At 40.5% G+C, this 14,250-nt stretch overlaps 1 protein-coding gene across 8 annotated transcripts in view; it reads left to right on the top strand.

The window, feature by feature from the left end:
- Positions 1-13,396, top strand: part of pald1a (phosphatase domain containing paladin 1a) — a 60,277-nt gene extending 46,881 nt beyond the window's left edge. For all 8 annotated transcript variants that reach the window (XM_055004632.1, XM_023269540.3, XM_023269529.3 and 5 more), the window contains exon 20: positions 11,355-13,396. In XM_055004632.1, coding sequence (XP_054860607.1) covers positions 11,355-11,504 — 150 coding nt within the window. In that variant the 3' untranslated portion in view covers positions 11,505-13,396. The remainder of the gene's footprint in view (positions 1-11,354) is intronic.
- Positions 13,397-14,250: the final 854 nt, after the last annotated feature.

Below are 14,250 nucleotides of genomic sequence, written 5' to 3'. Positions count from 1 at the left end.
AGTCAACAATGCTGCAAAACACACATGGAGAAAGAAGGAGCAAATGAAATGCAAAAGACCTGAAGGGGCCTCAAGAGATTCTGATTTAGATGCCTAGATGGCAGCGCGCATGTACGCAGTGGCTTTGAGCTCTCTAGACTACATTATTTTCTTAGTTATTCTGTGTTCTTAATTTTATTCATTTTATTTATGAAAGCCTGTTTATTTATTCTATTACAGCTTTTTTATTGCGGTGCTGGAAATGCTGTGCTTCTTTTTGTTTTAATGACAATAAAGAACCTTTGATCCTTTGAGGAATATTAAATGTGAATCTACCAGGAAGCTATTAACCTCCACCGCCACCAAATACTAGAACTGCAACATAGCTGGCGTGTCCAGAAGTACAAGACATCAAGCATTCTGAGACATGACTGAGGTACGGAAGGCTGAAACCACCGCTGAATAAGACTCAGTAGTTGAAGCATCCATGCTGGGTTTTATGGCAGATTTTATGGACAAATGACAAAATGAATTGGCTCATGGCAGGATCACTAGTGGAGGATCAACTGAAAATCAACTCCTAAACCTACCCTCACTTTCAGGAAGATACTTTTTTCAAGCCGTTGCACTGGAAGAAGCCTGCAGCATTGAAGAAGGCCATGATGTCTATGCAGAACAATGCTCCATCACATGTATTCTGCTGCTTGGCTTACCGGCTAATGCCTCAAAGATGACTCAATAATGACCTGGCTCCTTTTATTACATGACTCATTGCTCAAATTTTTTGAAAGTTCAAAAATTAAGGTCTGCTTAAGGTAAGTTACAATTACAGCCTAAAAATTGACAATAAACAAATAATTTTGGGTAAAATCTTTCTGTTATTTAGTCCAATATTGATTATTCACACTTATGTATTCATCAAAGAAAGAGTAAACCCGCTTTGTCTTTGTTACACATTCAGGTCTGAGGTTTCCTAATATTTTGAGTGTTGTAATTGTTTTGCAATAATCCTGATCCTAATCCTAAGGAATACAGTTTTCCCAGTAATTGTGCATGCAGCGTAAGCAGTTTAATTCTTTTGTTCAAAGCTGATAAATTACAGATTATGACATCAAATTACAGACATATAGAAGTAGTATAATTTATAACTTACGGTGGACTAAAAAAAAGCATACTGCATCTTTTATTAAACTACTTGTTGTGTCGCATTGGGAATTGGGTCACAGAAATGTCAAGCTGCATTGAAAAATACCAGAAAAGCCCTGCCAGCTTTACCAAGTGAATTCTGGATCTGTGTCGTACTAAATAAAACCCTTCACCACCTTCAGACACTGTAGGAAGTTGCAGGTTATCGCCGTCTCACCTGTGTTTACTCGCAGTGCTTTGTGCAAACAGGCTGCCAGATGAAAAACGTTAAAGGAGGCGAGTAATTTTTTTTTTCACCCCTCTACGCTCGCTGTGTGCACATTGTGAGCTCATTACCGCAGTTTCATTCGGGTCTTCTTCCAGGAATTTACAAGCTGGTTCTATTGAGGCCTGGTTCTTCACACACTGAACTTCATATTGTTTCGACTCGGACTTTTTGTTGGTACATTAATCGTTCGGCCAGCTGTGCCCCTACAGTAAAGTCAAGAATTTATGTGCATTCCAAACAAATGAGTAGTCTGTAAGTGGTACCCAACATGCACACATATAAGCACAAGCTGCATTTAAAACGTATGTTGCAATATGTTAAAATCACATGGTGATAAAAAAAAAAATAGAAGCAAAGCAGTTTGGCTGGTTGACAAAAACACATTTAACTGTGATCTTTTAATGCTGCAGCCCGCAAGGGAGTTTGAGGTGTAATTAAACATAGTGAATATCACATGTGCATCACATGGTTTCATTTACATCTGTGTGCATTTGGTTTAGATTACAGGTGGGTTGTTTTGATCCCAGCTTCACGCTAAGCTCTAGTAACCCTCTTTAATCACGTTCTTCAAATTAAAAGTGGCAGATTCCCACCATAGAAACAAGTTTTCCCCTCAGGCTGAATAAAGATGTTTAATGTTTGAAATGTCAATGCGTCTGAGGGTTTATAACGTACACTAAAGGCAATTAAACAAGCACTTTTTCATCTTTTCACTTCAGCCTGCAACTTCACAGCCATTTTTTATTCTTATTTTGTGAGCAGACAGTCTGGAGAAATATGCCCAAGGGGCCTGGATTGTTTGAAAATCGCTGGATGGAAATCTCTTCCTTCTTTGTCCTTATTGAGGTGGATTAAACCCCAAAGAAAAAAGGCAGAATTCCAAAATAGACTGGAACAATTGCTGTGAAAACAATGGTCACAGAAATATGCGCGGTCAATTGGGGCATATTCTTCCTGTTATGAATAGCAAATATATGTGGTGCATCAGGGTGACTCTAATGGCCCAGTTATGCCGTGAGAAAATAGAGGTGTTCACAAAGGGGGGCTGCCACATTCTGCTGCACATCAGGCAACAGAAAACACTTCCAATCATAATAACATCAGATCAAAATGTCATGCACTGGATGTGTCTGCATTTTATCACATAGTAAACTTCCATTTTTACTGGTATTCCTTTCTTTCTTTTTTCTTTTGTTTTTCAGTTCTTCCTACTGAAAATGCTGAATCACTAGTAATTTAAACAATGGGCTGAAACTCGTGATATGTAAATAAGTAAATTTGACCCCAATTTGAGGCCATAACCCACAAGAAGCTCTCACTTTAAATGTTTTCTTTCACAGTTTTTCTCATACCCACCATTATTTATACAGTCTCCTATGGGAATAAAGACTGTATGCAAACTATATACTTGCCTATCTTCAAGAAATTGCTTTTTGATAAGTAAACAATTTTGTTCTCGTCCCTGAATTATGCGTCTCCTGCCCTTTAAATCACGTGTCAGCCACTACCAGCACATTTTTATGTACAGCAGCAACTGCTGAAAATCCAAGCCCCCCTTACTGCTGAGCTTCTTAGTCAATAACCATGCTGTTTTATACTCTTTCTTTGCAGCCACTTGCTTATTTAACTTTTATTTAGTTTTGTAATTTAACTGCAGTACCTCAAGACACTACATGCAGACCTTATTAAATGGCATCAAATTCTACACTGCATTTCTATTTTAACCAGGACATATAATTCCCTTATCAGCTTTATTAGCTGTTCTGTTAGTGTGGGCTCATTTTTGACTATACCATTAAGCCCTTCACCTCTACAGAAAGAGTGCAACCATGACTACAAACAGAGAGACATCAAATATGTCTTTTGTGCAGTATGACACAGTTAAAATGCCAAAAATCATTTTAAAAAAAGAAGAAGGTAGAATTCTTTTGATTACATGTTTAAAAAAAAAAAAAGATCTCCAATCAAATATACAGAATTTTTCCAAGTGCCCACAGTTGTTTCCAGTACTGGCAAAAAATGGTGACTCAATGTGCTCTGCATTGAATTTATTACCATACATGTCTCCTATCTGCTCTGTAAAATCACTGCTTACAGTTCAGCAGACTTTGGGAGTAAATTCCAGAATATTTGTTACAGTACCGTTGATCACAGATGAGTCACTTATGGCTTGCCAGATGTGACAAGGAAGTCAGATTTTTTCCCCCTTTTTTTACAGAATCTGTTTATGATAAACAGTATATTTTTATCAAATTTCTAAATTGCCCATGCAGAATAAAGTGACTGATGAAATATCACTCATCGTTTGATACTTTTGTTTTGTGAAGTTTCTTCACCGAATGTCATGTTACAGATGAGGACCGTCAAAGACCACTGGAAAGTTGAAAATCTAGTGGTTCTTTCAGTTTCTTTTTTCAGATAAGTGGTGTAATTATTGCAATTTTTAAAAAAATTATTATTATTACTATTTTTAAAGACAGCGTGCATTTCAAACCCGCCAGACAGTTTTGTAGTTCACAGGGTTAAACTGAGTTCTTCACATAACTGATGACAACAAGGTTCAGTCTGTTCAATTTCCCGTAGCTGGAGGTTATTGGCACAGTGGGCTTTTTGGCACCTCATACATGTCTGATGATGCACTTTCGGCACACAGTTCTTGGCAATTCTCCCACATCTCCAGGAACACCTGGGGCCGTGTCTGAGTGGAAGGCCAGAATTAATCCAGCAAGTCCTTTGAGATGTGCCGGTGCAGTCAGCTCTCACCCCCTGGCCGTTGGGAAGGTCTATAATGAAATAGGTAACCAGGCTGGTGTATTGCAGCCGTTCATCACCTGAATTGAGAGCTTCTTTCGGATGACACCTCAATATATCAAATGACAAATTTTCTGCAGTGGACCACACTGAATGTTAATGTTATTTTCAGCCTACCTGCTTTCACCAGAACTTCACATCTTTTAAACACCCCGTCTCCATTCTGAAATTGCAAGCAGCACAAACAAGCAAAGGTCCGATTAAAGGAACTTTGACAGTGTTATAAAGCCAACAGTTCACAACATGAGTTTTGCCCGTTGTATGTTTCCACAGCAGTAATTCCATCTTTTCAGTCAAAGAGGCATGTGATACGCTTGATTTTCTATTATATGCCTCTCTGAGTTTTTCTTTTTCAGAGGTTTGTTGCTTTTCTTTGCCTTCCTCCCAACACTTCCTGATGTTTTTTTTTCTTACTTTCAAAGCCTACATATGAAGGGAGGACTCCTAATATGAAAATCATGCTTTGATCCAAGGTCATATCCTGGCAACATATTGTAGCTGATGTCAACTCAGGTGACCGTATTTTATCATCTGGCACAGAGTGTCACGTTAATGCGCTGAAAACTGCTGAAGGTGTTCAATCACTGCACACTGAGACTCCTGTGAAGAATAACCAAAATCACATTATTATCTCTGGCCGTGGTCTGAGCTTCCCATTTGATGGAGCTGTTGCATGAATAAAATCTCATATCCTTGATGTCTGGACACCTGACAGCATAATCATCTTGACAGTTCCCTGTCTCCACTTGAACTAAAGTCAAACTAAAGTAAGTCTGAGTCAGTCTACTTTCTCATACAGTTTCATCACTAAGTTCTTGCCGTATTTCTTTTCTTGGCCCCATTCTGTCTGCTACTTCCATTTTCATGATGCATGCATTTTCAATAATGTAAGACAGGGAGGTGAGATGACAGTGTTGGAGTCCTTATTTTTCAATGAAATCCAGTTATGTTGTGGTTATATTGCATGAATCATAAGATGTGAACAGTTAAAACCACCCTTCCAAGTATTGTTAAGGACCCCCTGTGCTGCCAAAACAGCCCTGATACATAGAGGCACGGGTTCCATAAGACCTCGGAAGACTTCCTGTGGTATCAAGACCGAAGATATTAGCAGTAGATCCTTTACGTCCTGGAAGTTGCAAGGTTGGGCCTCCATGACTTGTTTTTGTTGTGTGATCAGATTTAAATGAGGGAAATTTGTTGGCCAAGTCAACATCTTAAGCTCTTTGTCGTGTTCCTCAAACCATCACTGTACAATTTTTGCAGTGTCGCAGGGAGATTTAACCTGCTCAAAGAAACCACTGCCATCTGGGAATACTGCTGCCATGAAGAGGTGTGCGTGGTCAGCAACAATGTTTAGACGTGTCAAAGTAGCATCCATATACATGCCACGGATTCCCAGCAGATCTTTGTCCAGAGCTTTACATTGCCTTTGGCTGTTAGGGGTGTTAATGTTGGTTTATTTTTTGTTGTTGACTGATCATTGTACACACTGCTGTCTCAGCCCAATGCAGAGAATGTACCTTTTTTTAGTGTGTTTTTTGTTTTTTCTTGAGCTTTCATTCATTTTGTTTAGAATAAATTGAATTTCCAGTAGCTGCAACAGCACTTTGTTTGATTGACAGATGATCTCTGGAGAAGTGCAGTGTAAGAACACATCCTAGACACCTGTAAGTCAAAAAAGATGTTGCCTAATGTACCAATAAATTTAGCTGAGTTCCATCTTCCAGGTCTGTCCTTTTGTCAGGCTGTCTGTACAAAAGGTTACACTTAATTTGAACCTGTCTGACTCTATGAAGTGAGATGGTTGCCGTGGTAACCATTCTGTTTGGTATTAAGTTTTGGATTAGATGTCATCTTAGAGATAGTCGTACAGAAAGGACAACAGCTGTGACAGGAGTCACATACACATTGGACAATCCAAATACCTGGTTTTGCTTTGTCCTCTGATAGTTAAAAAGAGTAATTTCTTTTTAAAAAAAAAAAAAAAAAAAGCAAAAATTGTGCAGGACATGCAGGACATTGTGCAAGTGACATACCGTACCTATGGCCATCAGTGTTGTCATGTCTTTACTGGCCCAGTTGCAGCAGATTTGGCCGTGACCCAACCAATCTGACCAAACCAACCCCGGGGTACAATCATTACCCTATCACCAATGACCGTGGCAGGATCGTTAATGACAAACCGTGATGGCAGAGGCAGCGGTCGGGGGTCATCGCCTTCCCTGATCATGCTTTTGAAGCCACGGTTACACAACCTGTCAGCCCCAAGCAGCACAGTCTGTCCTGCATTCTACATTGGCTGGATGCGTGTGTGTGTGTGTGTGTGTGTGTGTGTGTGTGTGTGTGTGTGTGTGTGTGTGTGTGTGTGTGTGTGTGTGTGTGTGTGTGTGTGTGTGTGTGTGTGTGTGTGTGTGTGTGTGTGTGTGTGTGTGTGTGCACGTGCACTTGTTTGATCTTTGTAGTCACTAAAAGCAGGAGCGCAGTGTTCCTAGTCATGCAGGGCTGCAGCCTGCACCAGCTGATATGGAGCCTTTGATATTTTTGTCCCTTTTTGCTTCTGGATAGCCTGGATTGTGTGCACACAGAAGCATTTATTCAGTGTTTTCACTGAGAGATCTGAATTGCTTTATAACAATGCAGCATATTTTTGAATAGCAACAGTTCTCCTTGGTACACTTGAGCAAAGTTTTGAAAAATACTTGGCAAGTAGGTTGTTCAAAGCATCTAGTCACAGTTCTTCTGTGGTAGGCTGGCTCATGGTGTTGCTGCTTCTTCACGTAATCTCAGACTGACTCAATGCTGTTGAGATCACATTTCTGTTGGTGTCAGACTATTTGTTCCATGTCTCCTTCGTCTTCTTGTGACTTCTTTATGACTCTCTTTGCTGTATGTTCAGGGTTGTTGTCATGCTGCAGAACAAAGTTGGAACCAATCACATGCCTCTGTACAGATGTATATCTATCCAAGATGAATGTAAACACCCAAAGTGCAGACCCTTTTTTTTTTTTTTTACTGTGCTGCATATTTTCAAAAATGATTAGAAGTTAATGGTGCCTGCTGCCACATTGTGAGCACACTGGATAAATATTGTCTTGGGCGTCATTAGGCGATGTTGCCTCGTGGCCATGTAATGAGATCAGAGCAGAAACATCAGAGAAGTTATTGGAATTGAAATCCATGTTTGCTAATCCAAAACGCGGGCCTTTACACAATGGCAGGACTTGTGTACAGTGCATACCACGGATGCCTGCAGCAGAGGTACCCTATCAGTCACTCCAGCTGTTTTGATGTGTGGCACAGAGGCCTCCCTGTCCCCCTCCACCAGCCTGGTATGTGCAGCCTTTGAGATAGCCGACTGTGGGAAAGACCAGTGCCTCCTCGCTGTCCTGCCCTCCTCCGCCTCCCCCCCACCACCACCACCACTCCACCAACTTAATGAGTATTGGCGTTTATCTCTTCAGTGCAGCATGAAAAACATCTCTCCAACAGCTCTGCTTACTGTCACCCAGAAGGCTTGTCATCACATGGCAACAACTTAGAGACTTTCATAAAAAGAGCACAACAAAGGGAGCACGGTGCTGTGATATACCTTCAAAGGTCCAATCCGTTTGTGTTTGTTTTTGAACTTTTTTTTTATAGCTTGCACATGTAGTGATGTGCTTTTCCATATGTCTAAATGCTGCCCAGGAAAAATCCCCATTATTATGTTCATTTGAGGATGACTGATGTTATAGCTAGTTGTCAAGGTAACCCACCATGTTTCCAGAGATGATGAGGAATAGTTGGGGCAGAAATAAAAGCTGTGTTAGTCACGTGGGCACACATTAGCTTCAGTAAACATGACACAGAACATACATGTTTGCTCTTTGAGACACAGCAGGCTATTACAAAGCCTTCACTAACGCTAGTCCGTATGCTGCGGTTTACTTATGATAATCACCTTTCTGAGAAATTGTAAAGGTCTGTGGTATTTAATTGATCTCTTTTAGTAACAAGAGACATGAAACAATCCTGAAAATATTATTCTCAGAGATGCTGTAGAAAGAACCAAAATAATGAAAATGTTTGCCAAAAGTAGAGGGTTCGAATATTAAATAAATGTTACTTTAGGTCCACATACAGTTCAAATAATTTTAAAAATGCAGGGCTGCCGGTCCAATCCACAATGCATGTCGGCATGTTGAAGTCTGGCTCCCAGTAGGCAAGCCAGTTTCTGTGTGTATAAATGGTTGAATGAGTGGCAAATATTGTAAAGCAATTTGTCTGTTTCAGTATAAAAAATAAGTTCAGTCCATGTATAAATAAAAAAATAATTGTTACACATGGTATTGATATTAGGTGACGCCTGCCAGCACTAGCTCGAAGTGCTATTGTGCTCAACTACAGCCTCACACTGCTGCTAACATGGATTGGTTTGGTTTATGAAGACTGGAAGATAACTTGTCTGCACTTGGCCGACTCAGCTGCAAAAAAGAGGCTTTGTGTGCATGTAGTCGGTGGTGATGGCGATGAGAAAAATTCACTATGGGTTTAATGGAATACCAAACATATTCAGCTATTGGAATAGTCAAAATCCTATCTGCAGTGTACCCTTCATCACTGTTGATGCAGATGTTATAAACATGCAGTGCTTTATATTTAAATGTGCTCATTTTAGTGGACAGATCAACAAAGTGGCAATATTTAGGCAGCAGGTAATATTTTTAATGGAAGGTTGTGGATTAACAGCTCTGTTTGGAATATACTTCACATGGAACAGGGTTTGTTGCAGAAGTGGAGTGAACTTTCATTGGAAATTTTGCTACGTTTTGTGATGTTTCTGAAATCCATTCTGCTGTATTCCATCCTGACTGCATCTGGCTTCCAATGTGAGTGAGCATCGTGCCACTTAATCAATACTGGATGCAAAAAAGGTTTGTTCTTGTTTTTCTACAAAGTAAGAAGGTAAAAGGATGTCAACGGCATCAGCTCTGACTCCACAGAGACTGTATGAACTCACGTCTCCATCTCAGCCCCCAGCATCCTCTCGTGGGCCTCTCTAACACGACTCTTCACTCTTACTGATTTTTCACACATACCTTGTTTAGACAGCCGAACAGTGGAGAGGATGAGTCAGGTTACCCTGGTTAACAGAACAAATCCAGAGCCTATCCAGGGAGTTCACATCCACTGACTAATAGTTCCGCTGTTCTAAGTCATTTGTTCCCACCAGGAAGGTTGAGTTGCCGCAGTTAGGCGGTCTAGAAACACACTAAACGCAATACTGAAAGGTACATCAGTGCTTGTATTAGATTTGAAAAAAAACTGCACTAAGATGGGACAATAGGAGCTTCATGAGCTTTTATTCTTAATAAGACGACTTAGCCCCAAGCAGAGAAGTTTGAGCCAGTGTCGACTGTACAAAGCTGAATTTTAATGTTACATGATGCCGATTGTAAGATTTGATTTTACATGGTCAGCAAGTAGATAATCCAGACCTCACTCTGCGGTGCCTGTGTTTGTTTCTGCGCAAAGCTGGCCCGCTAAGCTATAATCATTGTTCATGAAAGGGATATCTTCATGCCATTATTCCTGTTCATTGTTCCAGTATGTCTTCCTCAGCGTTTAACCTGACAGCACATTTTCAAAAGCATCTCGAGCAGCACTTTCAGGATTACCTCACAGCCTCAAGAGTACGACCACAAGCATGTTGTTCATTCTTGTGCCGTATGAAACCATGATTCCCACAAATGATGCCCTCAGATTTTAAACATTACTTCTCTTGGACGTTGCTCTCCACTCCAGAATTTCACAGGCTTCTTGCCTGCCTGAGGAGGAGAGGGAGAGGTTGAGCTGGCAAAGCGTCTTACCTCCACTGGGTCATTCTCTTAACATCGTCTTTTAACAGGATTTGACTTGTTTGATCGTGTTTTTATCCTGCTTTTTGTTTTTATTTTTTATGTAATGGTTGAACATCAGTGAATTGAAGCTTCTCCTGCAGAGTAAACGGGGCAAACTGGGGCACTTTCACAGGTTTTTGCAGAGAAAGTCGGTGTCCGCTGAGTTTATTGTTGTTTGTTTGTATTGTTTAGCTTTATGGCCAGATGTTTCTGGTTGTCTGTGGTGTTTCCCATAAGTCCTAGGATGTTTGACAGCCACAGCAGATCATGAGTCAGCGTGACCTACAGCTTAACATGAACACAGAATGCTCTCGAGGGAAATCTCTCCATCTTCCTCTCTGCCCCCATTCAGTTATGATTCAGCGGGAGAAAAAATGAAGAACATTTACTGTTTCCATGATGTTGCTCCCAGGATTGTTCCATTACTACACTGAAGTAGGAATTATGTAATAATAGTGTACTACTTGGAACTTCCACTCCATTAAATTGCACGCAAAGAGACTTGTACACACACCGATGAGCCACAACACTAAAGCCGTCTGATTGTTATTGTTTGGGCATGGACATGGAACCTTTGGGGGTCTCCTGTGTGAGCTGTTTCTTCATCAATGTAAGAGCTGTACTGAATGTCAGTGACTCACTTTTACAAGTTGATCGCGAAAGGCTACAAAATGCTTCCTCCTCTTCGTAGGAGCTCCTCAAGGTAGTGGCACCCCAGTAGTTGTCTAGGTAGTAAATGCCAAAAACTGGCCCTGCTCATTCACATACAGAGAGCAGTGAGCAAGCCAACACTGGCTTAACCATTTAAAATGTGTGCAAAAAGTTGTGCGACTTGCAAGTCATGGATTTAAAAAGAACGATCAAAATCAAATGATTATAGCCTGGTATGTTCTGACATTTAAATGCCAGTGAAGATGTTTTTCTTCTGTTTTCACATGCTAAGTGGTACTTTTTCTTTTTGTTTTGTAAGTAAAACTTTGCTTGAAATGGAGCTTTTTTTTTTTTTTTTTTAACATTGTGGTGTTGATACTTTTACTTTAGTGTCAGGTTTGAATTCTTCTTCAGCCACTTCCCGTTGTTTCCAAACCAACAGTAGGCGCCTATTGTTCCTTTGTAGCAGCTGCACATGTAGGAAACTGTCACATAACATGGTTTAAGTCTGAAAATGTAGCGGTTGAAGTGTTTGTGTGTCCAAGGTGAACAAATCCAAAAAAAACCTGGCTGACTGTGCCCCCTGTCCATTAACATGTTGTGTGTTTCTGTGGTAGGTGGCTGCCAGAGCTGGAGTTTATGACATCCTCAACCAGCTGGGCTTCTCAGAGTTTGAAAACCCGAGGGACACGCCACTGGCCAGACTGCGCTGCCGCTGGCAACAGCAGAACATTCAGTCACTTCCTTTCCGAGGGGAGTTCATCTGAGAGAGGATCACTGTGAACGCACCAAAACAGAATAAAAGACATTTCCAGTAACATTCTTATGCTTTCTATATTTACCCCTCTATTATGTATATCTTCACATCATCTGCTGTTTGTGTTACAGCTTTTTATTTTTTTTAATCTCACTGGCACGGTTAACATTTTCTAGCTGTTATAATGTTAAGTCTTAGCAAAAATGTTGCTCCTGTATTAGATATTTGTGCCTTTTTTTATCAGTGGTAGATGTAAGAACTGTCAGCGTACTAATATGCACACATCTCGGTTAAAAAATGTTCTTACTTGCCTTTTAAAAAAAACTTCTGTTTGAACAAGACGGGAGTTAATTGTTGTTGTGGAGGAGAGAAGCAAATTCCAGTGTGTTGTCAGCCACCAATTTTGGCTGTATGTCACAACTGTTTGCTGTTGTTTGCCCTGATATTTTTCCTTGTGTCCTGACCTTTTCTTCCCAACGCAGGTGTAAATCACTGGCTGTGCATTTGTTCCGACTTTGAGGTTTTGACAAGAGTCCCAGTGTACATAGTGAAAGCTGTTGTTATTTAAATGTTAATGTGTCAGAATGGATGATTTTGAGAGGAGGTTCACACGAGATACTGTTGAGTTTCTTTTGCTCCCAGCAGTAACGTGTCCCCTCTGTTGTACCTGTCGCTTTTTGCATTTAATTACATGATACAGGTACTAACATGTAAGGAATTTTTATGTTAGATTTACTTTGAAGCTCTTCATGTGTCTTTGACTTTTCGCCTAAATTGCCCTGATATGGAAACATCGCTTCACTCCGTGTGATGTGGCGAAGCAGAAGCATCCTCTTTCTTTTATCCTACACATTATTCTTTGCATGTCAGAACAGGGCACCTGCATTAGCAACAATGCAACTTGACGGTTCAGGCGGAGATTCGGTCGTGCATTGCAATTAACGGCTAACCTGGCCGCGGGCTGCTAGCCTCAAGCGGAGATGAGCAGCGAGCTAAAGCTGCAGTAGTGCTCCCCAACGGCTGTAAACAGACTTTGATGTCTAAAATCCGTGACGTTTCCCCTTTTTTATCACCCCTTTCTCGCACAGACTTCGCGTCCCCTGCCAGTAAATGGTTGCATTTTCTGTAACGTCATTAGGAATCAAATTATACGTCTAACTGTAAAATTTATGACTGGAAACAGCCAGGCCTGCAAATAGTTGGTGGGATTATTTTTTTTTAAAGTTGTTTGGTGTCAGTTGATGAGGATTAAGTATACCTTGACATAACTGCCGCTCATGTTGGTGGCATCAGTGGAATCAAACAATGACTGCGTTCAGAACAATGAGTCATAGTTGTCATCCAAACAGAGCAACACTTAGACCAGTGTTTTCGCTGAGCACATGGTAATTATTGTTAAACGTGCCTACGTTTGTCAGATAACTTTGGCTGTACAGTATTTCTTTAAAGTCCTAACACTTTTATCTTTTGAGTATTTTGTTACTCTTTGATTTGCTAATATGCGTTTAGTTGCAAAGTAACGCGAAATGTGCTTTAACTATGAATCCTGCCTTAAAACCAGAGATAAGCCAGAAAAAAAACTAAAGTCCTTCCTCCAAATGCCTCTCACTTCTGTTCATTCCTTTCTATCAGTGCATCAAAACAGTTGCACGCTGCGTAATTGATTCAGACTGAGTGAGCAAAAAGTGGTGATTGAGAATGATATGAAGTAGACATTTTTATGCTAGAATGAATCTAACACAAGCACATAAATGTACCTGGTTGTATTAACACCCTAAGTCTTAGCTATGCTTTTAAATTTTTTTTAAAAAAAAGACTCTTCATAGAGGCAATGTGTTATCCTTTATTTCGCTATTATTTTCAGTTTTTGGAGGCTAAAATAAATAATTCAGATAGATTTAACTGCCTGTCTGGTTTTGGTATCATTTCACTGTTGTTTTTCACAGGGAGAAAAATAAAACTGATCCATCTGTGTCAAGGATTTGGATTTAGTGTGTGGGAGGATTTTCTGACCAGAGATATTTTGCACACAACTCTCCGCCGTGCCTGGTTTTTATTGAAGTTTCCGATTCTGTGATGGAGCCAAATGATTGTCTCTTCCCTCCTCGGCTTCCTTTTCTTCCCCCCCCTTATCTCAGCATCATCTTTTTGCTCCAGATACGCACCGCTAAGAACCCTCTCGTATATCCGCACAGCCTCTTTGTCTTGTGCCAGTGCCAGCCTCGGAGAGCAGAGCAGGTTATGAGCATCGAGCAGCATACATTTACACAAAACAGATGATTCATTGTTGGCCTGAAATCTTAACATATTCCATACACAGTAATAAAGAGCTTAGGCAGATCAAAAGACTAATCTGAGTTGCCTTTTGATGTGGACAGGTAAGGTCTTAATTAAAAAAAAAAATCTGGCCACTCTCTCAAGAATGGAGGGCTGTGTGAGGATTAAAAGCCACCGGCCGGCACATCAGTGAAGCTCACTTGGCTTCACTGGCCTGCTTTGAAAGGCTGATATCCCAGATCACTTCCCGTCTTGTAAATGCATAGCAGGCTTATCTTTGGGAGTACGGAAGTTGTTAGGATTTTATCACACCACAGCCTATCCTGGATTATTGTAAATGGAAACCAAGTGGTCCAGATTGAAGCGCTTCCTTTATAGTTTGTTACACTTGTTTCCTTTTTACATCATCTTGACTTTATGAGCTAATTTCTCCCCTTCTTTGATGGGATATATATGAGATAAATCCACTGCAACACTTC

This window comes from Amphiprion ocellaris, chromosome 18, assembly GCF_022539595.1.
Source record: "Amphiprion ocellaris isolate individual 3 ecotype Okinawa chromosome 18, ASM2253959v1, whole genome shotgun sequence".
Lineage (NCBI taxonomy): Eukaryota > Metazoa > Chordata > Actinopteri > Pomacentridae > Amphiprion > Amphiprion ocellaris.
This window is presented reverse-complemented; position numbering and strand designations above follow the sequence as displayed.